The sequence below is a fragment of the Drosophila yakuba genome, chromosome 3L (genome assembly GCF_016746365.2).
Source record: "Drosophila yakuba strain Tai18E2 chromosome 3L, Prin_Dyak_Tai18E2_2.1, whole genome shotgun sequence".
Classification (NCBI taxonomy): domain Eukaryota; kingdom Metazoa; phylum Arthropoda; class Insecta; order Diptera; family Drosophilidae; genus Drosophila; species Drosophila yakuba.
The window spans coordinates 19,122,635-19,144,389 of NC_052529.2; the positions used below are offsets into that span (position 1 = coordinate 19,122,635).

At 42.7% G+C, this 21,755-nt stretch overlaps 6 protein-coding genes across 11 annotated transcripts; 3 read left to right on the plus strand and 3 right to left on the minus strand.

Annotated features, from left to right (window-relative positions):
- Positions 1-269: 269 nt before the first annotated feature.
- LOC6534638 (neuronal membrane glycoprotein M6-a) lies at positions 270-5,095 on the minus strand. Of its 2 annotated transcripts, XM_002095277.4 has the most exons (5): positions 4,700-5,095; positions 2,789-3,001; positions 1,667-1,826; positions 1,305-1,609; positions 270-1,244 (listed from the first exon to the last, which is right to left on the minus strand). In XM_002095277.4, the coding sequence occupies exons 1-5, from the start codon at positions 4,701-4,703 to the stop codon at positions 967-969; spliced, it is 960 nt and encodes a 319-aa protein (XP_002095313.2). In that variant the 5' UTR covers positions 4,704-5,095; the 3' UTR covers positions 270-966. The 2 variants fall into 2 exon arrangements, with proteins under 2 accessions (XP_002095313.2, XP_015050758.1); XM_015195272.3 differs by lacking the exon at positions 2,789-3,001 and having other exon boundaries at positions 4,700-5,093.
- A 429-nt stretch (positions 5,096-5,524) lies between these two features.
- Positions 5,525-13,589, plus strand: LOC6534639 (Golgi apparatus protein 1). Of its 2 annotated transcripts, none has more exons than XM_039374891.1 (6): positions 5,525-6,687; positions 7,057-8,266; positions 8,321-8,718; positions 8,881-9,249; positions 12,424-12,793; positions 13,010-13,589. In XM_039374891.1, the coding sequence occupies exons 1-6, from the start codon at positions 5,968-5,970 to the stop codon at positions 13,285-13,287; spliced, it is 3,345 nt and encodes a 1,114-aa protein (XP_039230825.1). In that variant the 5' UTR covers positions 5,525-5,967; the 3' UTR covers positions 13,288-13,589. The 2 variants fall into 2 exon arrangements, with proteins under 2 accessions (XP_039230825.1, XP_039230826.1); XM_039374892.2 differs by having other exon boundaries at positions 8,321-8,706.
- Positions 9,321-11,915, minus strand: LOC6534640 (juvenile hormone esterase). Its single transcript, XM_002095279.4, has 5 exons — positions 11,535-11,915; positions 10,989-11,132; positions 10,172-10,823; positions 9,926-10,116; positions 9,321-9,871 (listed from the first exon to the last, which is right to left on the minus strand). The coding sequence occupies exons 1-5, from the start codon at positions 11,790-11,792 to the stop codon at positions 9,437-9,439; spliced, it is 1,680 nt and encodes a 559-aa protein (XP_002095315.1). The 5' UTR covers positions 11,793-11,915; the 3' UTR covers positions 9,321-9,436.
- A 2,126-nt stretch (positions 13,590-15,715) lies between the features above and the next one.
- Positions 15,716-19,130, plus strand: LOC6534641 (nuclear hormone receptor HR78). Of its 4 annotated transcripts, none has more exons than XM_002095280.4 (5): positions 15,716-15,914; positions 16,273-16,360; positions 16,439-16,753; positions 17,325-17,594; positions 17,722-19,130. In XM_002095280.4, exons 2-5 carry the CDS (start codon positions 16,321-16,323, stop codon positions 18,894-18,896), a joined length of 1,800 nt encoding a protein of 599 aa, XP_002095316.1. In that variant the 5' UTR covers positions 15,716-15,914; positions 16,273-16,320; the 3' UTR covers positions 18,897-19,130. The 4 variants fall into 4 exon arrangements, with proteins under 4 accessions (XP_002095316.1, XP_015050763.1, XP_015050762.1 ...); XM_015195277.3 differs by having other exon boundaries at positions 15,717-15,914; positions 16,233-16,360; positions 16,439-16,759; XM_015195276.3 differs by having other exon boundaries at positions 15,717-15,914; positions 16,258-16,360; positions 16,439-16,759.
- Positions 19,131-19,206: 76 nt separating this feature from the next.
- LOC6534642 (protein PBDC1) lies at positions 19,207-20,198 on the minus strand. The gene is made up of 3 exons (XM_002095281.4): positions 20,058-20,198; positions 19,897-20,004; positions 19,207-19,832 (listed from the first exon to the last, which is right to left on the minus strand). The coding sequence occupies exons 1-3, from the start codon at positions 20,067-20,069 to the stop codon at positions 19,470-19,472; spliced, it is 483 nt and encodes a 160-aa protein (XP_002095317.1). The 5' UTR covers positions 20,070-20,198; the 3' UTR covers positions 19,207-19,469.
- Positions 20,199-20,386: 188 nt separating this feature from the next.
- On the plus strand, positions 20,387-21,685 carry LOC6539378. The gene is made up of 2 exons (XM_002086235.4): positions 20,387-20,627; positions 20,897-21,685. Exons 1-2 carry the CDS (start codon positions 20,498-20,500, stop codon positions 21,625-21,627), a joined length of 861 nt encoding a protein of 286 aa, XP_002086271.2. The 5' UTR covers positions 20,387-20,497; the 3' UTR covers positions 21,628-21,685.
- The last annotated feature ends 70 nt before the right edge of the window (positions 21,686-21,755 follow it).

A 21,755-nucleotide genomic window follows, 5' to 3' on the forward strand; every position in this document is an offset into this window, starting at 1 on the left:
TTCAGTGTAACTATGATTTCCTTTGAAAGTTTTATGAATTTTATAAAAAAAGAAAAAAAAACTGATTTGTTCTTTGTATTCTTTGACCCTTAACAAGAAAAATTAAGGAGAAGGGGTCTAAACTCCAATTTGAATACCATTATCGAACACACCGCCTTGGACGGCTTTGACGTTTGTTTTACCTCAAGTTCTTTATTTAATTTTTAAAAGTTTATACTTTTTGTATAAGTGTGAGGTTAGAAAATTGTAGTATAAAATATATTATTACGTACGTGTATATATTAAATACGAGATAAATATATTTATATTTTTATACTTAGTCAAATCTATAGATTAACATTGCCTTACTAAACTAATGCTACCGCATTTACAAATTACTACGGCAGGATTCGTATTGCTTTAAAGTTGTAGATGCAATAGTGAAATATACACATTAAAAGTAATTTCTTGTACAGATTTTAAAGACAATCGTACACGGATGGATTACACTATGTAATAATAAGTTGCGATTAACTAATGTATCCGTATATTAATAAAATGCATTCGGCAATTCAGAAGAATCAATTTGAGCATAAGCATTTGACTGGTATGTTGGCATGGATTGGTTGCTAGCAAGGTAATAAGGAACGAAAATATAATGAATGTAAACTAACTTAAATCAATGGACGGAAGAAAAACGCTAGTGGGACAGAATATAAGAAGCAAAATTTCAGTGGAGTTTTTTGATTGGCATTTTTAAAATGGATACAACTGCTTAACTAATAAAATAATAAACAGTTTAGTCACCAACTCATTAAACGAACATGCAAAACTTGAAACTCAAATCTTAGGTCTAAATGAAAAATCTTAGCTATAGAATGTTGGGTTTCGTTGGAAATTTGTTCACTTTTCGTTGTATTGTGCGTGAATCGCTCAAAGAGCGCTAGACTTGTCCTTAAGCTCAAACTGAATCTTCTGAAATATGTCCTAGAACCGATCCTTCGAGGTTGCGCTGTACTCCAGCTCGTTCAGGTTCTGAATCTCCTGCAGCTCTTGGAACTTTTCGTGGTCCCGAATATGGGCGTAGTTGGCAGACAGGCACATGAGGTAGTGGACCAGACTGAGCAGCACCAAAAGAGTGGACAAAGTGGCCAATATGAACATCACCTCAGCGTTCTCAACACCGTCTTTGCAGAAAGCCTTGATCTCGTACTTTTCGCAGACCTTCATGTCCTCAAGTTTCGTGTTTGGCGGGAACATGAAATCTGTACGATCCCAGAAATATTAAATGGCGTATCTTTGGATATATATATTTAATGGCTTACGGAATTGTGTCAAATCAATGCAGCTTTGAGAGTGCTCAACACTGGTGCACATGTTCCAGAACATAGTATAGATGAAAGTAACCACTACCAGGAAGCAGAGGATCAGACTCCAAACAAAGTTAAGCAGGTAGGTAATCCCCATAAGTACGGCGCACGAGATTCGACCGCCCACTCGCGATCTCCACGCCCGGTAAACCTTGTATCTGGTGGCTCCGGTGGCCAGAAATCCGACGAACAGAATCATGAATCCGAGGGCGGCCATGCCCGCTCCAATTATTACAAAAATCATTTGCACGGCTTCGATCCTAAAGGGATCAGATGGTTAAGTTAATCGCGTTTTGTAATCCCAATAAATAACTTACCATATCAGGCGTAGATGGAAAACCTGGTCAACCATTATTACGGTCAGAGAGGCTCCTCGGTACATGGTGAAGCAGAAGATACCCACTCCCAGGAGACACATCAGAGTGGCTATCAGGGTGGCGTAGGGAATACGCGCCATGCAGGATTGGCAGCATTCTCCTAAAGAAACGAGTTACATTTTAGGAAGAAGTTTATCAATAACTTTTGATTGTAAGTAAAATTATTGGTGTCTATGAAGTGAAGAAATGTTAATTTTACAAATGAAGTCATTACAGTTAAACATATACTAGGTATACGAAAGATTGCGCTAGCCAACTATTCATAGTCACACATACAAAAGTAAAAACTCTCCTGGAAGCTATAGCTTCCAGTATACTGACAGCGCATCTTTACCAGTCATTATCATATCACATTTCGTTATTGTGTTCATAGTCATTGTTGTGCAGTATCAAACATGTCGATGTTGGTGCCTCAAACATCGTTTTTGCGGGGAGTGTTACTTCATTGTTTTAACGTTCCACATCACTTGGAGGAGACTTTTCAACTCCATAACAACTCGAAAAGACATCAAAATACAATCTTCGGCATTGCTAATTCAAATGAGAAATAGGCGGAAGCCTTGTTTTCGTAATAATCTGATTAAAAACTCGATAAAGACAAGATAGAGGAATGCCTTTATAAAGTTATCGATCAGAGTAATCCAAAAAAATTATCTCCAGGTAAATTATCAAACCGGAAGAACTCTAAAAGTCCCACGTTTTCTTTCTACATTGTGTTGTGTTTCAATTTATCTTTGATTGTGTATCTATGCAATAAAGCCTAAAGTCAAAGGTGAATCGAGTGTAATACATAGTTTTGTGTATAGATTGCGTTTTGAGAAAAGTGGGAAAGCTGCTTATAAACATATGTGCATGGTACATTTAAGACGAATACACACAAGCTGAAAAAGACTGTGATAAGATAACAGGTGAACCCGCGACTGGTGGTTTCAGGCTGTCCAGTGATTCACGTAAAGCAAAACAAGCACAAGGTGAACACACAATTCGGTGAGGGTGGAATCGATTGATTGCACTACTGGAACGCCCTTCGGGCTCTGTTGTGTCCCAGATTTCGGGTCATACCTTCACCTCCGCGCTCCGTGTACCTGTCCAAGGAGTGATCCGAGCGGTACGAGTTTCGCCGACGGTTCTGGATGGACGCGTTGTACGGATTTCCGTTGTAGGCGCGCGTCAGGACTCCGCCGTCGTCCTCGAAGTTCGTCTCGAGCAGGATCTCCTCTCGGGGATCTCGGATGCGATCGCGGTTGTTTCCCTTGCCCGGCATACTGCACAGTGCTTTATGGAGTCGAAGTCGGAATTTTAGTTACGGAACATAAGCTAGCCGCTCAAGCCAATTGGCACACAGTGAATCACACGCACACCGACGTCACCCAATTAAGAGGCCTTCCAATGATTATAATTAGTCTTTATAGCAATGACCACCGAACAGCGAATGACACTCCCGTAGAAAAGAAAGAACACTGAAATCTAAAAACTCAAAATGTCGATGTCGAGTGGGTTCTCTGTTTTCCAAAAGAGAGTTTCGAAGATAACTGGCTTTTTGAACTGCTCTTCAAAGAGCGTAGCGCTCTCTTACGAAATCTCGTTACACTGACAGATAATATGCAGCTTTAGTAAGAGTATAAAGTATATTAAACCTTTAAGTGAATTCGTAGCATTTCCAATGAAATCCAACTTTGGTCGTCATTATATTTATTTCTGTGCACGAATGCCTGTTGCTGTAATTAATGAGACAATTAGTTCGAACTTGTGGGTAGAAGTTCACTGCTCCAGTTAGGTCGAAAAGTCATACTAATAAGGGAAATGCGATAACCTTATAGGCATAGGGTTATCTCTTATTTACCTCTTATTCTTTATGCTAATTCAGCGACCCATCCTGATAATACCCCTTTCATTTTAGTTGCTGCAGTCAAGTATATACCCCTCTACCATAAAGTAACAGATTTAATAAGGCATTCCATATTTTCAACCGCGTTTCTTTGGAATGTAATTAAGCTAATTATGTGCTTAGTGGCAACTTAAAGCCCAACCAAGACAGGCGGGACAACGAACCTAGAAGAGACATCTAAATGACATCCTGCCAGCGAAGCGAGTGAAGAGCCTGCGCCTTTTAAATACATCCGCCTTTGAGAGATTCTCACCGGAAGTCCCGCGGTGTCTGTGCCAGACGGAATGGAATTGGAATGGAGATTGCCACCGGGGGGCTTTGGACCAGATTTCTTACTCCAGATGCCAAATGCGGGGTGCCAATGACACCAAGACAGAGGCCCAGGCTCGGCATTGGAGCACAACATGAATTCCGGCTGCGTGCAATGACTCTTTGTGAATTAAATAGGCGGCTGCCAGAGCGTAAATATAATAGTTAAGGAAGCCTAGATCAACACTTTAATACTCTTGCTTAATTTTGTCACAGTAATGTCAGTCAGGGACGACTTGCAAAAGCTATAACCGGAAAATTAGTAGATGTATATTTTCAAACCGCATATTATGAGCATATTATGAGGAGTAGATAAATAAACTATACTCTCAAATGGATTTTACATTATTGTTTTTTCCCTTAAGAAAGAAGTAAGAAGTTGTAATTTAAACATAAGCTTATAAGTATAAATTGTAAAATAAAATAGTTGTAATTATTATTAAAATATTTTCAAAAATCGTGATTTAATTGAAATAATGATATTTTGTTTTCTATGTAAACATTGGCAAATAAAAGTCTGCCGTTTCTGATACGAAAGGATTTCAGGAGTGCATGGCACCATTAAATAGAAAATGGGCGCGAAAAGTTTTTGTATATATGTATGTGATAGATAAAACCCGAAAACCCGATTGGAATAATTTTCCTCACGTTACATAGATATGTGTCCAATTGGAAAACGATATATAAAAAAAAACAGTCCCCAATGTGTTACAGTTTAGTTAAAATGTAAATTTAAGCTTTGAACACTCAGTGCCAGAAGGTATTGGCCAACTTACCCATTTGAATGGCTGTGAATTGTTACCAGACTCCGGAATGAAGTTATATCATTTAATTGTTTCCAATTGGGAATGCAAGTCGCTCTGGACTGCAATTTGTTAGATGCGTTGGAATTTCTGAAGTCTTTTGCATATGCTTGTATGTATACACAAACGTACAAACACCTCGCTCTACTTGGTAAACTCGAAACAAGTTTTAAGGTGTGAGCTTGACAGTGGAGGGGGAATTAAACTCGCGCTTCAGCCGTTTTATGTGCACATTGATGCTATTCGATTGCGATTGAAAACGAAACCACAGGTGGTTAAATGAATTTAGCTTAATTTTTTAAGCTAACACGAATATATTATCCTAGGCCAGCGAAGCATCCAACTGAATTCGCCCAAAAACAAATAGTATCTACTCAATAACGAGCGTATCGAAGTGGTGAAGACCTACATTTATCGGTGAAACTATCGATGTTTTGGTATATTTTTTTTTTAACTGGTCGCACTACAATATTCCTCGAGGTTCACTTGAATTAACGAAATACCACGGTTATACATTTATACATTAAATTAAAATGCAGACCAACTCTATATTTATTATTTATTGAACACGTATTTATAGTTTTCTATTCCGAACAAACGCAAAATTACATACATTACATACATACAGCGATCAAAACAATTATCAAAATGTAAAGTTGTTTATATTCTAATGCGACATCTTCTACCCGAATGTCTAACAACAAGAATTCGAACTAGGTGCTTATTGACCCCTCTTTCCACGACCCTGTTTTTTTTTGAATCCATCTCTAGAATAAGCTTCAGCTATCGAAAAACCTTGGTGCAGCCGATAGTTCTAGCCATCTTCTATCGCCTTTTGTCGGTGTCGTCGGTGTATTTATTGCAAAAAGAAACGAAGCTATCACTTTAGATGCCGCAGTAGCCTCACTCCAGGCTGTGCCAGTACTCTGACCACACATTAAGCAGCCGGAAGAGAGATACAAGCGATGACCAGGACGTGAGAGCAGCTGATTTGCGAACCGGCCCTCCATATTCCACTCACTTGTTGTTGTTGCTCGGATCTGCACGTCGAGACCCGACGGAATATACATATGTTTTCTGGCCAAAAGCAGCGCATCAAATCACTGTGACGACTGCACAAATAGCAGCTCCATTAGCTTACGCAAGCAATTCGCCGGTGGAGGTGGTTTCGATGATCGGTCACTGAGACCGCTGTCCAGAAGATTGGTCGTCCAGACAGACAGAAGAGTCACCCAGCGAACATGCTGCTCGTCCTGCTTTCCGTTTTCCTGATGGCCACGGCCTCAACGGCCGGGGACTCGCTTCAACGTAGCCGGCGAGCCGCCATCGACGTGGATAACGCGAAAGACATGCACAGCATTATTGACTTTGCCGAGTGCCAGAATCTCAAGAAACTCTGCACGCACCAAAAGTCCACCGACAACCTGTCTATGCTGGAGTGCGCCCTGACCTTTAGCTCCAGCCAGTTGGAGGAACTCCCGGAGAGCTGCCAGAACGCTCTGTGGCTGCAGCAGCGCCAGTTGCAGTTGCCCGCCTGGTTGGAGAGCACATTCCTGCCAGCCTATTGTCCCGCCGAGCGTTCCAAGCTTGAGAGCTGTCTGAACGCAGTGCACCTGTGGAGCTGCCTGGAGCAGCAGCGATTAAAGCTACCCCAGAACAACGCCTGCCATAAGCACCTTCGAAGGGCCTACGAGTCTTTGGGGCAGGACTACAGCGCCGTGGATGAATTTTACACCGCCTGCGGACCGCTCGTGGAGGAGAACAAGTGCGGCCGGTTGAATATTGACCACCTGCCATCCGTGCTGTCGCAGCTGGGCACGGTACAATGCCTGCAGGAGAGTGCCACCAAGACCGGCATAGAGCCAGTTTGCCAAGCAGCCATCAATTCCATTGAGCTACAGCGCGGTATGCTGGAGCTCTTTCGTGTCTGCCAAGAGGATTTCTCAGCCCTGTGTTCGCAGGTGAGTGGGATTCAAAAGGCAACCATGTGCTTTTGAGCTAGTCTTTTAAATTAAATATGCTTTGAGATAGAAATTAAAGACACACGAGGGTCATTAGTTGAAAGTCTATCAACCTTTTTACTTTTTATTTGTCTCACTATAAAGTACTGCAGATAAGATTAGCGTGAATGAGGTACAAAATTATTTAAATTACTCTATATCAATATATTTTCTATGAATTTCCGTGACAAAAACAAAAATGAAAACAATGTGATTTCGTAATAGTTTTAATAAATTATTATTAGTTTTATTCTATTATTTATTTCATATTAGTTAGACGTTTGGTTTAAAAGATGAAAATTAAATGAAAATTTATATATATTGCTTTAGGAAAAGTCCGGCACTGCTGCCGGTTTCAAGTGCCTAGTGCGGCACAAGAACCACCCCTCGATGTCGCCCCAGTGTTCCGCGCAAATAACATTGAGGGACCAGCAAATGGGCCGCGACTACCGCGTATCCCACGGTCTGGCAAAGGCTTGTAAGGACGACATCAAATTGTACCACTGCCGACGCGGCGTCTCTGAAGATAAGCACGTGCGGTTGGCTCAGATCCTGCTCTGCCTGGAGTCGGTGTCCAAGAACGGGACCAAGCTGGCGCCCGCTTGTCTTACTGAGCTAACAGATCACCGGCGCATGCTGATGACCGATTACCAGCTGTCCCCGGAGCTGCTCAACGACTGTGCTGATGACATACCCAAGTTCTGTCCGGACGAGCACAAGGCGCAGTTGGTGAATGGCATGACAAGTACAGGTGGCGAGATCATTCATTGCCTGCTGGAGCACGTCAAGGCTAGACGTCAGCAAAGACGGGTGACGGCACAATGCCAGCGTGGATTGGAGACTCTGATTAAGGCCAGCGATGCTGGCGAGGACTGGCGAGTCGATCCGGTGCTTAGACGCGCGTGCAAACCAGTGGTGGATGTGGCCTGCAAGAATGTGCAGGGGGGAGACGCACGAGTCATGGGCTGTCTGATGGAACACATTGGCACCCCAGTTATGCTGCCCGATTGCGAGCAGGCACTTCTTATTATTGAGTATTTCGTGGCTAGAGATTTCAAGTTGGATCCCCAGTTGTACAAACACTGCCGTGATGACGCAGTAAAGTACTGCCGTGCTAAGAGACAATGGGATGATGCGCAGAATATACAAATGGATCCAGAAAGGGGACCCATGATCCTGCCCTGCCTACACCGTATGGCCTTCAGCGAGGACAAGCACCAGACTTTGGCGAAGGACTGTTTTAAAGAAGTCAAACGAGTGATGAGACAACGCGCAATATCTATGGACTTGATTCCCGAGGTAGAGGATTACTGCCTGAACGATCTTTCTGCGTTTTGCGCGGACTGCACTGAGAAGGGAAGTGAAATGGAGTGCCTGCAAAAGAACATGGACCAACTGCAGCCGGATTGCAAGACAGTGGTGGTTAAGTATACGGAGGAGGAGGCAGCTCACGTCGAGCTCAACCCCGTCATTATGAACGTCTGCGGCGAGGCCATGCAGCAGCACTGCTCGGCGATCCTTAATAGCGGAAAGGACAATGGTAATAACAATAGATACTCAAATTCATGTACTCAAATATGTAATCGATTTCCAGGTGACATGATGGACTGCCTTATAGCGCACAAAAACGACGCAGATCTGCGCAAGGATCTACGCTGTCGGGCTGCCATTGAGCACTTCCAGATCATCTCGCTTAAGAGCTTCCACTTCACTACAAAGTTCAAGGACGCGTGCCGTCCATTTGTCCAGCGCTTCTGCTCTTCGAGTGCCACCAAAAACGAAGTGGTGGCTTGCCTCAGTGAGGTTATGCGCAACGACACAATCAAGGCGCAGCGTCACCAGATCCCCAAGGAGTGCCGCCATCAGGTCAAGGCCCAACTCTACCAGCAGCGCGAGAGCATTCAATTGGATCCCAAGCTGGGTAACGCCTGTAAGCGTGAACTTGAGCAATTTTGCGAGGAGGAAAAGGAGCCCGGTCAGGTGAATGAAAAAGCAAGTTTTCTAACTCATCCTTAACCGCTAATACGCATAAACAAACATTTAAATAGGATGACTGTACGCATTATGGCTTTTGGTACAGGCATTTGACTCTCACATCCCACACAAAGTTTATTCAGTATCACTTACCAACTTCTATGTTTACTACTATTGCAGGCTCTGGAGTGCCTTATAAGGAAGACCCATAGTTTAGGGAAGCCGTGTCATCATGCGATCTTCATGGTAAAGAAATCAGAGTTGGGCGACAGCGGCACTGACTATACGCTGCTCACCACGTGCAAAGAAATGATCTACAAGTTCTGCCCTAGCACGGATTCGTCAAAACTATTGGACTGCCTCAAGACGTACAAGGATGACACGCAGTTCGACCAGCGGTGTCACCTGGTGGTGGTTAATCGCATGATCGAGCAGAATACGGATTTCCGATTCAATCCCTCACTGCAAAGCGCCTGCGGAAAGAACATTGATAGGTTTTGCTCCAACATTGTGGCCAGCGCCTTGCCTAATGAGGAACTAAACGGAAAGGTGAGTGGAGCCTACTGGTCTTGTTGACACAAGTTCTGAAGCTAAAAGCACTTGAGGACAAAAAAAAGGGGTTTTGGTGGTTTTGCTACTAATCCAAAGAGTATTCCCTTTTAATTACAATTGAATATTATTATTATTATTGAAACAACTATTTACACTTTCTTAATTGCATATCGAATGGTCCTTATCAAAACTCCATGTCTTCCCGCTGTAGTCTTCCATTGTCAGGATCGTCAATTGCGGCAGTTAAAGTATCCAATAAGTCTTCGCCCTTAGTTATCTCCAAATTTAGTTTGTTATACGGCCCACTTGCGCTGCTCAGCGGACTAAGACTACGGGGAACACCATCGATGGCAAACGATGTCCAGACTTCGACCATTTTTTCTGACATCTGAATGTCCTGTCCCTCTAGGGAATGGGTGGCGAAGAGGTATATGTTGTCGTTGGAATGATGCACTCCTCCATTGAAGGGATAGTGCGAGTTGCCGAACTCATATCCAAATCGAGTGTTTTTGCCTTCGTACTCGAAACTGTAGACATAAACTGGCGTGTCCAATTGTTGGGTGTAAATTTTGGTAGCCAGAGTTATCACTGGGGACTTCATAAAGATGTTTGTAGTGAGCTGTAGAAGAAAAATTTAAACCATCTGTTTTTGCTGTGCTTCGGTCGAACTCACATCGAAGTATGAGGGAACTGCTGCGTTGTGATTATGACTGTTAAGCATATTAGGGTTAAAGAGCAACCGATTCAATATGTTATCCGTGAGTCCCGATGTGTCATTAACTAGATCATTAATACCCTGGGAAAACTGACGGACACTCAATGAACTCACATTGGACACCTTTACAGCGAGCGAATCATAATAGCCTAGAAAAATGTTCAATTAAAAAAAAGGGCAAACCCTAGTATTAATTTTTCTTACTTGCTAGCACGAAGGAACCATCGTGTTGAGTAAATCCTGTCAGAATAGGAATCTGCCTGCGGTAACTTTTTATCAGTTCACTGGGATATTGCGGTAGGATGCCGTGTAAGTCTCCAACAACCGGCGAAAAAGATTCTGATGTCGTCGCCTTTAGAATGTCTATAACTTTCGCTTTTTGCAAGCACTTCACGAGCTGATCGTGCTGCTCACAACTAGAACATCCCAGCTGAACACAGATACGTTGAGATTGTGCCTCCGGATCCTTATTAATTGCCCAGCTGGCAAAAATAGAACCTGACTGCACGATAGCTCTCTTGAACGTGTTGGCGCCAGTTTTGGGACTCAGCAGCAAGGAACTGGCTATTCCAGCGCCGGCACTCTGGCCAAAAATGGTCACCTGTTGAGGGTCACCGCCAAAGCTACTGATGTGCATTTCCACCCAATCGAGGGCCATAAGGATATCCGCTATGGGCGCATTGCCGGGCAGCTCTTCCGTATAAGTCGATAACCAGCCGAGGGCCCCCACTCGGTACTGAGGTACAACTAGGACAATGTCCTTCTCAAGAAGGTAGTTCGGTGGGTGATCCTCGGAGGAGCCATTGTAGAAGCCGCCGCCATAGATGTAAAACATGACAGGCTGGCTAGCAGAGATCTAAAATGTATATGTTTCGTTGTACTTGTTTCGTATATTAATTATCATTTATGTCCAATTTAGCGCATAAAGTTTAAAGCTCTAATCTTAAAGTTCTAGGCGCAATATGCTCTGTGTGCATCTGATTTTGGATCATCATGATTAGTAAGACTAATTTTGACTCACATTTTTAGTGTATACCGACAGATTGAGGCAATCTTCAAGTTCCGCATCAGACTTCTGGCTATCTAGGTTTGTTATCACGGGGCAGCGCTGTCCAAAGTTCAGAGCATTGAAGGTGTCTGTCCATGGAGAGCGCGCCACAGGTGGCTATACGCGAAATAAAGAAAAGAAAGTATTAGTACTTCGTCATGCGTCAGATTATCAGTAAATGTGAATATAATGCGATTTAAAGAATTCTTAGAGTGATAGTCTTTCTTCGAAACTGCTATACCCTCTCTACTGTATCATTTCTTAGCTTTAATTTTTTCTAAATTCATATTCTTAATAGTCATAAAACCATACGATTCACTACATGTAATATATATACATAGTTCCTTACCTTAGGTAAGGGTATTTAAACTTCGACCTCCCATGGTTTGCAATGTTCGTTTTTATTTTAAAACTTATTACTTGACTTTTTAGAAGTGTTTTGATTTGACTGCACTTGAACTTATGTAGCTTAAACAGCAAAAAGAGCACTGACATTTTTACACAAATTAAGTAGTTTACCCGAAAGCGCAGCTCGTCCTTTGGCGGTTCGGCAAAAGGGATGCCACGAAACTGCATAAATAACTGATCAGTCCAGGCTGTGTAACCATGATTCCCAAGAACTGTCCCCTGACCATTGGCTAGTTCCACTGTAACCGTAGCTGTTTCGGTTGCATCGGCACCCTGGCCGCCGGTGAGGAATATCACAAGAAAGGCGGTTAGCCCAGCGGTTAGAACCCCGCACAGCGTCAGCATCACGAATACGCCGCGTCTACGCATTAGACCTGACTGACTCGACTTTGAACGAGGACTGGATCGAGAATGAAACGTCGCTGGTGGCTAACAAATTGCCGGCTCATATGAAAAGGCAGTGACGGGCACAACGTGAGATCTATTTGTTTTCTTTTTACTTTTGGAATCTCTTATCACATGTGCTTCCTTATCTCCGCTGCCTTATAGCATTCCCTGCCAATAAAATAAACCTTTCAATTGAGTATAATTTAACAAGTCAAAACATTTTGATACCCGTTACTCGTCATTAAAATGGTATACACGATTTGTTGAAAAGTATTAAACGAGTCCGTCCGTATGAACGCCGTAATTCTAGTGAAGCATACTCTGTGTATACTTTGTTTCAAAACGTTGCCACAAACAGTAAAACTGTCAAGCCCAAAATAATTTTTTAAATTTCTTTTTGCACCAGAATTAGCTGAATAACGGGTATCTGATAGTCGAGGGACTCTGCTATAGCGTTATTATTATGAAGTACTTTTAATACAACTTATAAGACAATAAGTCACACCACTTGTTAGCATAAGTTCCATCGATTTTTAGTTATTAATTTAATAGAGGATGTTGAACTTTAATTATTATTTTAATTAACACCTTATATTGTTTCAATGTCTTGTAGGTGATTCGATGTCTGAAAGACAAGTTCCGTCAATCTGCGCTGGACGAACCATGTGCGCAGGAGATGACCAAGATCCTGCAGGAGCAGGCTCTGAACTACAAGTTGAATCCTCTGCTGCAGGTATTCTGCAAGTTGGAGATCCAGGAACTGTGCAAGGCAAATGTGGATTCCGACGAGCACGGCCAGCTGGCGGAGTGCTTGAAGACGGCATTCCTGCAGAAGCAGATTATAAACCGGGAGTGCCAGATGGAGGTGGCCACTCTGATCGCCGAAGCCAAGGCAGACATTCACGTTGATCCTATCCTCGAAACGGCGTGTACGGTCGATCTGCTGAGATACTGTTCCAAAGTTGCAGCTGGCAATGGACGCAGTGAGTTTAAATATTTTTGAAGAAATAATAATGTTAGTAGTTATTATGAGCGGCATAAAATTTGTAGACAGAAAAATGATATTACCTTAAAAATTTCTTTTTTAAAATTATTTATTTAGATACTTTAATTGTTTGTTTTCTTTACTAAGTAGTACTGTAATTTAAGCCCTTAGTCAAATATAACAATAATATTTATTTATTATCTCGATGCTCTAGAACTTAGTTGCCTCAAAACGCTAGTGAAGGATACGCCAAACTCGTTGGAAGCGGACTGCCGAGAAAAGCTGCAGCGACGCATCGAGATGTTCAGGAACGCAGACGACACGTTGGCGCTGCCACCCGAGGATGTGCAGCAGCTGGTGCAACAGGTCGTCGCCTCGCCGGCGCGGAAATTCTTCCTTGTGATACTAATGAGCGCCACTGGCCTGGTATTCCTCACTGGCATCTTCCTGGGACGGGCCACCAAACGTGCAATGGGCCTGAAGAATAAATAATTCAAATATTAGACTGTAGTGCCGCTGTGTAGGCGGAGTGTGTATGTTTGAGAGCTTGCTGTTTTCCATTTCGGTCGACCCATGACCCTATTCCGATCCCTATAAGTATACTTTGACTCCACCCTGCCTGCCTTTTGATATTTGTGTAAGCAATTTGTGGCTTAGTCGTTTGTAAGACCAAAAAATACACGAAAAGGAGAACACAATAAAATATTCTAGTTCCATTTTTAGGGTTCTTTGTGTTATAGCTTTTTTGTAACAATTTCACTTGTATATTAAATCGTATTTTTGTAAACAAAAAACCCCGACGTTTTACCTAATTCCACACTAAGGCATCAACAGGTGTTTCTCGATAGAATGGGCAAGTTTCTGCATGTTTTGAGTACAAAATTTAATTAAAAACTTAAAAGATGCAAAAACTAGACAATCACGGTCTATCTATTTAATCAATTTTCCAAAAATAAATTAAAGGTATAAAACTGCAATTAATATTATCATTTTCGCCGGAAGCTTTTCTCTTTGTGCTTATAAAAATTCACATACCTCAGGGAAATAAGTATATGTGGATGCATTTTTTTTCCAAAAAAATATACTTTCAACAAAGTGAATCCGGTCAAGTTTTTTTTTTAATTCATAGGCCTTTTGAACCGCTAACAGAATATATAATAATAAGACATAGCTTAATGGAAACTTATAAATATATTTTATTGAATTTAACAAGTCTTTAGGAAATAAGTATATGTGTATTTTTCATTTGGTTCTCTTAATCTTATTAATTGTTTCTGTATTCAATTATTGTTTTTTATTTTAGTAATTTATATGCTTTCCCTTAGCCATAAGAAGCTTATGAATGCGATTTGGCATAGAGTCTGCTAAATTTTGGAGAGTTTCATTGCTTATTAGCTCCCACTCTGCAACCAAAACGTCTTTTAATTGTCTGATATTGTCAAACTGCCGTCCATTCTTATAAATTCTTGCTGAAAGAATTCCCCAGAGGTCCTCAATAGGGTTTAAGTCCGGACTAATCGCTGGCCACTCCAGAAGTGGTATAGATTTTGAAGAAAAAAATGTTTTTGTAGCACGTGATGTAGCGTTGTCCTGCTGAAAAGTCCAATTATCGGCGTAAAGCTCCGTTGCAAAGTCTATTAATTCTTCTTCCAGCAACTGGGTATATATCTCGGAGTTTCTTTTGGTTGGAATAAAACAAATGCGAGACATTCCTGCATATCCAAAAGCAGCCCAAACCATCAGTGATCCGCCGCCAAAGTTCCTTTTGTGTCGTGTCTCTCGGGGATGTCGTAAATCACGCCAATACTTATGACACTCTGGGCCATCCAAATTCCACTTTTTCTCATCCGAAAATATAACACTGCGGAATTCTTCGGTCCAAAATTTGTATTTTTCGGCAAATGACAAACGTGTGCTTATGTGACGTGGTAGTAGCATTGGTACAGGCACCCGAGAGCTATATTTAACTGTCTTATTTTCTGCCAAAAGCTGATGAACCCGTCTTCTAGACAGTTTGAGCTTCAAATGGCGCTTAATGTCGTTACAAGACATTTGCTTGTTAACAGCTAGACGCTTAATCTCGCGCTTGCACCTCTCGTCGATGGTACTGGGTCTGCCACTGCGTTCGGCTTTTCCATAAGATTCCACGTTTTTTAAGAAATTTGCAACCGTATTTGGATGTCTCGAAACTCTGGAAGCTATTTCAGAAATTTTGGCGCCACTTTCGCTCAAACCCATAATCAGACCGCGCTCTTCGGCAGACAAGTGTGTTCCACGAGGCATTCTTAGAAAAAAACTGCATTTTTTATAGTGTTACATGCGATTAATTGATTACTTACATATTATTTTTGTGTAATTAATTTATTTTCTTTAGAATACAGTCAATTAACACCAATTTACTCGATCCAAATAACACGCTGATTGACAAATGCGCACAAGCTTTTGTGTTCACATATACTTATTTCCTAAGAAAAAAAATCGCGGCACACAATTTTTCTATAACGGTGCTACGAATTGTGAGCAAAGAAGAATTTTGCATTTGCATTGTAAGAACAAGGCAAGAGTAGAGTATTGCATACCAATAATAGATTAAAAGCTACGATTATAAAATATATAGGCTCATAAACAGTAAAAACAATCATACACATATACTTATTTCCCTGAGGTATGTATCGATAGCCTAAGGCTTCCTTTAATTTTCCCCTTATTACTACTACAAGACACGCCTTTTTTAATATTGATATACGTAATTATATTATTATTCTTATATGTCCTAAATATTTCTTCATGATTCATGTAATGGTTGTAATTAAACAAGCTCCTGTAGCTCTACAGGTGGTTCAGTATATTTTTGATATATGTGGATAATAATCTTACTATTTCCAGTATATTAAACCGGGTGGTATTTTTCAACGCCCAACTGCGGTCACACTGCTTGCAAGTCAATTGGAACAAGGAGATTTTGTTGCGTTAGAAAAAGTTCAAAATAGGCACAAAGTGCCTGAAAATAGCCAACTGATCGGAGTAGCATAACTCTAACAAAGTGCCTCAAAAATTGGTGTTTTAAAAACACAAGAATGGTGATAGCAGACGCCCAATAAGAATTTTCAAAGAGCCAAGTAAGCAAGACCACTTTGTTCACCTCACAAGCACCCACACAGATGCAACCGAAACAGGTTCTATTAAAATAGCTAACGTAGCACCTACAGCTGTGTTCAAAATAGTAGCACCTTTGTATTGAAGATTTTTGTGGCTTAATATTGTGAAAATTTCAATAATTCGGTTTTAAAAAGATCATTTATAATTTATACATTTTGCTTTATGGTTTTATTATATATAATTTGGCAAAATGAAATAACAAACTCATACCATATTTTCAATTCTGTTTTCGGCTCGTATTTCATTCATCCCATGTGTTCTCTTCTTTATATTACAAGTAAAATTAAAATTACACGTGTGAAGACGTTTTGGTTTCAGTTATTTGTACAGCTGACGACTATTTTTTAGCCGCCTGCTGTGGCGACAATGGACGGCGTTAAGGTTGAGACGTTCATCAAAAGCGAAGGTGAGTCCAGTAACCCGAGCTATTGCACCTTGGAGCCCGTTCTAACGCGACTATTGCCATTGCCCTCTGACCTTACAGAAAACCGAGCGATGCCCTTGATCGGAGGAGGCAGTGCCTCTGGCGGCACTCCGCTACCAGGTGGCGGCGTGGGAATGGGAGCCGGAGCATCCGCCACACTGAGTGTGGAGCTGTGCTTGGTGTGCGGGGACCGCGCCTCCGGGCGGCACTATGGAGCCATAAGTTGTGAGGGCTGCAAGGGATTCTTCAAGCGCTCGATCCGGAAGCAGCTGGGCTACCAGTGTCGCGGGGCCATGAACTGCGAGGTCACTAAGCACCACAGGAATCGGTGCCAGTTCTGTCGACTACAGAAGTGCCTGGCCAGCGGCATGCGAAGTGATTGTAATTTTCGTTTAAGTCGTCGTCTCAAGCTATAAACAATCTCTGGCCAGGTCAGAGTCTACGTGCTCCAGCAGGCTTTAGCAGAATTCCATTCTTTAGTCAGGGAATGTCATATAGCATTTAAATCTGCCAAGTTATGAAACGTAATGAAACGATAACAACTGAGGCTCCCAAAGCTGCTTCATCAAGAACTGATTTGATTATTCAAATTGGTCTTTTATATCAGCTCAGTTTCTCAAAATGTATGCTAGGGTCTAGTTAAAAAGTTATACAATTTCCGACCGTTAGATATATCACTCATATTGAAGTGCATTTTACGCCAAGTAAACATGTGAATCTAATTGCATCCCAGTGTTCGCTTCTGTAACGTTAATATCCCCTTCAATACCTAGCACATCTTAAAACTGTAGCGGCGGGAGCACAAAAGATTCCCAGCCTGCACACACAGTAACCAATTCACCCACTTACTCACCTTCACCTTGCCTGGAAAATCATCAAACCGCATCCTCATCTCACTTCGTGCTCTAATTAATTGCCTTCCATTCTCTTTAACTCTGGTTCACAGCTGTGCAGCACGAGAGGAAACCGATTGTGGACAGAAAGGAGGGTATCATCGCCACTGCCGGTGGCTCATCCACTTCTGGCGGGGGTGGCAGCTCATCCACCTACCTATCCGGCAAGTCCGGCTATCAGCAGGGGCGTGGTAAGGGGCACAGTGTGAAGGCCGAGTCCGCAGCCACGCCTCCCGTTCATAGCACGCCAGCAACGCCCTTTAATTTAAATGAGAATATATTCCCAATGGGGCTGAATTTCGCAGAACTAACGCAGACATTGAGTAAGTTGAACTTTGGTTTGCATACTCGCATGTGTGAAAGGTTTCTTTTACAGATTTGCCATGTATAACTGCAATCATTTAATTTCCTTCAAACGAAAAAAGTAAAATCTTCTTACTTGCTTTACAGTGTTCGCTACCCAACAGCAGCAGCAACAACAGCAACAGCATCAACAAAGTGGCAGCTTTTCTCCAGATATTCCCAAGGCAGATCCCGAGGATGACGAGGACGACTCCATGGACAACAGCAGCACGCTGTGCCTGCAGTTGCTCGCTAACAGCGCCAGCAACAACAACTCGCAGCACCTTAACTTTAATGCCGGGGAAGCACCCACCGCTCTGCCGACCACCTCGACAATGGGCCTTATACAGAGTTCGCTAGACTTGCGGGTCATCCACAAGGGGCTGCAGATCCTGCAGCCCATCCAAAACCAATTGGAGCGAAGTGGCAATCTGAGTGTGAAGCCCGAGTGCGATTCAGAGGCGGAGGACAGTGGCACCGAGGATGCCGTAGATGCAGAGCTAGAGCACATGGATATAGACTTTGAGTGCGGTGGCAACCGAAGCGGCGGAAGCGATTTCGTAATCAATGAAGCGGTTTTTGAACAGGAACTTCTTACCGATGTGCAGTGTGCCTTTCATGTGCAACCCCCGACTTTGGTCCACTCGTATTTAAATATCCATTATGTGTGTGAGACGGGCTCGCGAATAATCTTTCTTACCATCCATACCCTTCGAAAGGTTCCAGTTTTTGAACAATTGGAAGCCCATACCCAGGTGAAACTGCTAAGAGGAGTTTGGCCAGCTTTGATGGCTATAGCTTTGGCTCAGTGTCAGGGGCAGCTTTCGGTGCCCACCATTATCGGGCAGTTTATTCAAAGCACTCGTCAGCTAGCGGATATCGATAAGATCGAACCGTTGAAGATCTCCAAGATGGCCAATCTCACCAGGACCTTACACGACTTTGTCCAGGAGCTCCAGTCACTGGAGGTCACTGATATGGAGTTTGGCTTGTTGCGTCTGATCTTGCTGTTCAATCCCACGCTGTTGCAGCAGCGCAAGGAGCGGTCGCTGCGAGGCTACGTTCGCAGAGTCCAACTCTACGCCCTGTCGAGTTTGAGAAGGCAGGGAGGCATCGGGGGCGGAGAGGAGCGCTTCAATGTTCTGGTGGCTCGACTTCTTCCGCTGAGCAGCCTGGACGCAGAGGCCATGGAGGAGCTGTTTTTCGCCAACTTGGTCGGACAGATGCAGATGGATGCTCTTATTCCGTTCATACTGATGACCAGCAATACCAGTGGACTATAGGAAGAAAGGGGAAGAATAGGGGCCAAGCAGATTAGCTGGACCGCCCAAAAGCAAGACTGAAGATGGACCAAGTGCGGGCAATACACGTAGCAACTAGGCAAATCCCATTAAATATATATTTAATATATACAATATGTACTTTAGGAGACAATATTCTAACATAAAACCTTGGGTTTATTGTTGTTCACAGATTAAATGGAATCGATTTCCCAATAAAAGCGAATATCTTTTTAACCAGAGTTTGAATGTTAGGTCGTCAAAACGTATACAAGTTTTATCTTTCTCTTAGTTGATTACAAAAAATGTTTCGTTAATATTTTCAACTTGGGCTTATTGTTTTATTCAAGATGTGGATCTCATTGTTATTCTAAAGATTGATCGAAAAGAGCACAGAATGGCAGAAAAAAATATACAAAGGCAGTAAATGGCAACGTGTAGTGCACATTTTAAAGTCGAACATTATATTTTTATAATTTGTATAAAAATAATTTGATTGTTTTCTAAAGTAGCTAGACGAAGTGCATCTAAATATGCATTCTGTCTTTACAGCTTAATCTAACCTAGGGCGAGGGATTACTGTGCCTCCTCTGCGACCTTTTTGGCGGGCTTGTGCTTCTCGTAAACCTCATCGTTCAGTCCCTCCCGATTCCGGGCAATTTCGATGGCCAGAAACTGGACCCGAAACACGAAAATAGAGTTGTCCGGAGAGAATTCCTTGCTGGCATCGGCGCGCATCAGGGTGCCATAGGAGTAGTCGTCCATCTTGTTAAACTTCTCGGCGAACTGGCGCCACCTGAGCTTTTCCGTGGCGGATTTAAGGATGTCATCGGTAAGCCGGCCAACTTGAAGATCGGGAAAATCCTGTCGGAAAGTGGCGTATATCTGGTCGTCGTAGGGCGTGAGTTTCAGCTGGGAGGGATGGATGCTGGTGATGAGCTGCAGAGAATTCGATAAACCAGTATCAATTAGCATTCCTTTATATCGTGGAACGTGTACTCACATTGAAGTGCACCTCGGCGTGTTCCAGAGCTTTAGAGGCCCACATCTCCTCCACCAGGGTGTCGTTGCCGAATTCTTCCGCTGGCCGCGACAGCAGCGAAGCTCCTTGCTATTAAGTCCATTAATTAGGATCGGTTTGTTTTTATTTTAGCCGCAACATACCATCATTTCCATTTTATTTGAACAAAGCTGATTATTTACTTCAAGAATTATTACAACGAAAATCACGTTTCGTGCTTTGTTTAGCGCAGTGTGACCAGCCGCAAGTCGGTATGCATATTTAACAATATCGTACAAATACCAAAGACAATATTAGATTCAAATTCTGTTATTAAATTAAAAATAATTAATAATCACTTAACAAATGTTGGTTTTGAATGTTGCAAATATATATATGTATGGATATGAGAAAGGATTTCTTACACTAGAATAGCAATAATTTAAAAAAAGGCGTTAAAAAAATGACAAGCATTGATTTTAGTGCCAGATTTTTTTTACAATTCCTTAATCACTTTCAACTTTTTCCACACAAAGCCCGACTTGCTCGAAAGCTGTTTTTATAACTACACACGTTATCAGCACACAACTAAATTTCGGGAATCATGTTCGAAAGCATAAGTTTCTTGTTCCTGGTAGCCCTGGCCTTTGTGGCCTGGGTCCTGCTCTGCTTCCAGCACGTCGTCCAGGTCCACACGCGAGGCTCCTCCGATTTCCGGGTCGAACTGTACACAGGTGAGCACAGCCATTCCTGCTTTAATTAAATGAAAACATGGCGAATTCGATTTATTATTATAACCGTTACCGGTTGGCTATACTAGCTTTCTTTATACATAGGTATGTGATAGATATTCAGTATTAAGTGGATGTATGTATGTATATTCGTACATCATTTTTTTTATAATCACTAGCCTAGTCGGTCTCGCTATGTCTGCCTGTCGGTGTTCAAAATACTTCTTGTTTTCCGAAACATGTGATTAATTTTAATTTATGTACTTGTCCAGAGCGTCCTGGGATTTCGTTTGAGCCGCAGCTGTGCCAGAGTTCCTCAGAGCATAGTCGCTCCGGAAGCACATACGAATTCGCAACGAGCTTCGGAGTGATCTTCGCCCTGACCTTCGGTCTGTCCAAGCTGCTCCAACTGGCGGAGTTGCAGGCCAAAAGCTTTCTGAAAAGCCACAAGGCTCTGCATCCCGGATCATCTTCCAAAGTGCAGGATCCAGTTGCCGAGCAGCAGGCGCCATGTCAGCAGAACGATTCGAATCCCTTCGAGCCCTTGCTGGACCACAATGAAAATCTGAAGGAGCAACTCAGTATCCTGCAACTGCAGTGCCTTGAAATGCGCGAACTTCTGCACGAGTTGGAGATCAGCAGCAGCTCCAGTAGCTATGGGAGTGTCAGATCCGGAAAGCAGACGCCAATGGCCGAATCCTCCGAGGAATCAATGGTGGTGTGGAGGCGAACGGACTCCATGACTGATACAGTCTCCGGTTCATTGCACGCCGACAAAGTCAAAATCCCCTCCACCCAAAACATCTACATCAGCAACAGCCACATCCACATCAACGGACAAGTCTACCTGACTGAGAACCACGTGAACGTCGAGCTCTGCCAAAAGGCATCTATGTTCGGTCGCAGGCAGAGCGAGTTCCTCCAGGTGGCGGGAATGTACATCTCCGGACCCAAGAAGCTACCCATGATAGCCGGTCTGCGGTGCAACAACATCCTCATCTGAGGAGTCGCCAAAATCATCCATTATACTCGCAATAAACAATGTTTCTTGCACTTAAAAACGCTTTTTTGGTTCTCTGTAGCTATAATGGTTATGTTGGACCGAACGATTATTTGGTAAGTTGATGGCAT

Bases quoted from the DNA above. Each gene is read 5' to 3' on its own strand.
- LOC6534638 (XM_002095277.4), bottom strand. The intron at 1,610-1,666 runs GTAAGTTATTTA...TGATCCCTTTAG, and splicing joins TTCCATCTACGCCTGATATG to GATCGAAGCCGTGCAAATGA. The intron at 1,245-1,304 runs GTAAGCCATTAA...GGGATCGTACAG, and splicing joins CATTGATTTGACACAATTCC to ATTTCATGTTCCCGCCAAAC.
- LOC6534639 (XM_039374891.1), top strand. From the start codon at position 5,968: ATGCTGCTCGTCCTGCTTTCCGTTTTCCTGATGGCCACGGCCTCAACG. The intron at 9,250-12,423 runs GTGAGTGGAGCC...AATGTCTTGTAG, and splicing joins ATGAGGAACTAAACGGAAAG to GTGATTCGATGTCTGAAAGA. The intron at 12,794-13,009 runs GTGAGTTTAAAT...TCGATGCTCTAG, and splicing joins TGCAGCTGGCAATGGACGCA to AACTTAGTTGCCTCAAAACG.
- LOC6534640 (XM_002095279.4), bottom strand. From the start codon at position 11,792: ATGCGTAGACGCGGCGTATTCGTGATGCTGACGCTGTGCGGGGTTCTA. The intron at 11,133-11,534 runs GTAAACTACTTA...TTTCGCGTATAG, and splicing joins AGGACGAGCTGCGCTTTCGG to CCACCTGTGGCGCGCTCTCC. The intron at 10,117-10,171 runs GTAAGAAAAATT...ACATTTTTCTAG, and splicing joins TGGTTCCTTCGTGCTAGCAA to GCTATTATGATTCGCTCGCT.
- LOC6534641 (XM_015195277.3), top strand. From the start codon at position 16,321: ATGGACGGCGTTAAGGTTGAGACGTTCATCAAAAGCGAAG. The intron at 16,361-16,438 runs GTGAGTCCAGTA...CTGACCTTACAG, and splicing joins GACGTTCATCAAAAGCGAAG to AAAACCGAGCGATGCCCTTG. The intron at 16,760-17,324 runs GTAATTTTCGTT...TCTGGTTCACAG, and splicing joins CAGCGGCATGCGAAGTGATT to CTGTGCAGCACGAGAGGAAA.
- LOC6534642 (XM_002095281.4), bottom strand. The intron at 19,833-19,896 runs GTGAGTACACGT...AATTCTCTGCAG, and splicing joins ACGCCGAGGTGCACTTCAAT to CTCATCACCAGCATCCATCC.
- LOC6539378 (XM_002086235.4), top strand. From the start codon at position 20,498: ATGTTCGAAAGCATAAGTTTCTTGTTCCTGGTAGCCCTGGCCTTTGTG. The intron at 20,628-20,896 runs GTGAGCACAGCC...GTACTTGTCCAG, and splicing joins CCGGGTCGAACTGTACACAG to AGCGTCCTGGGATTTCGTTT.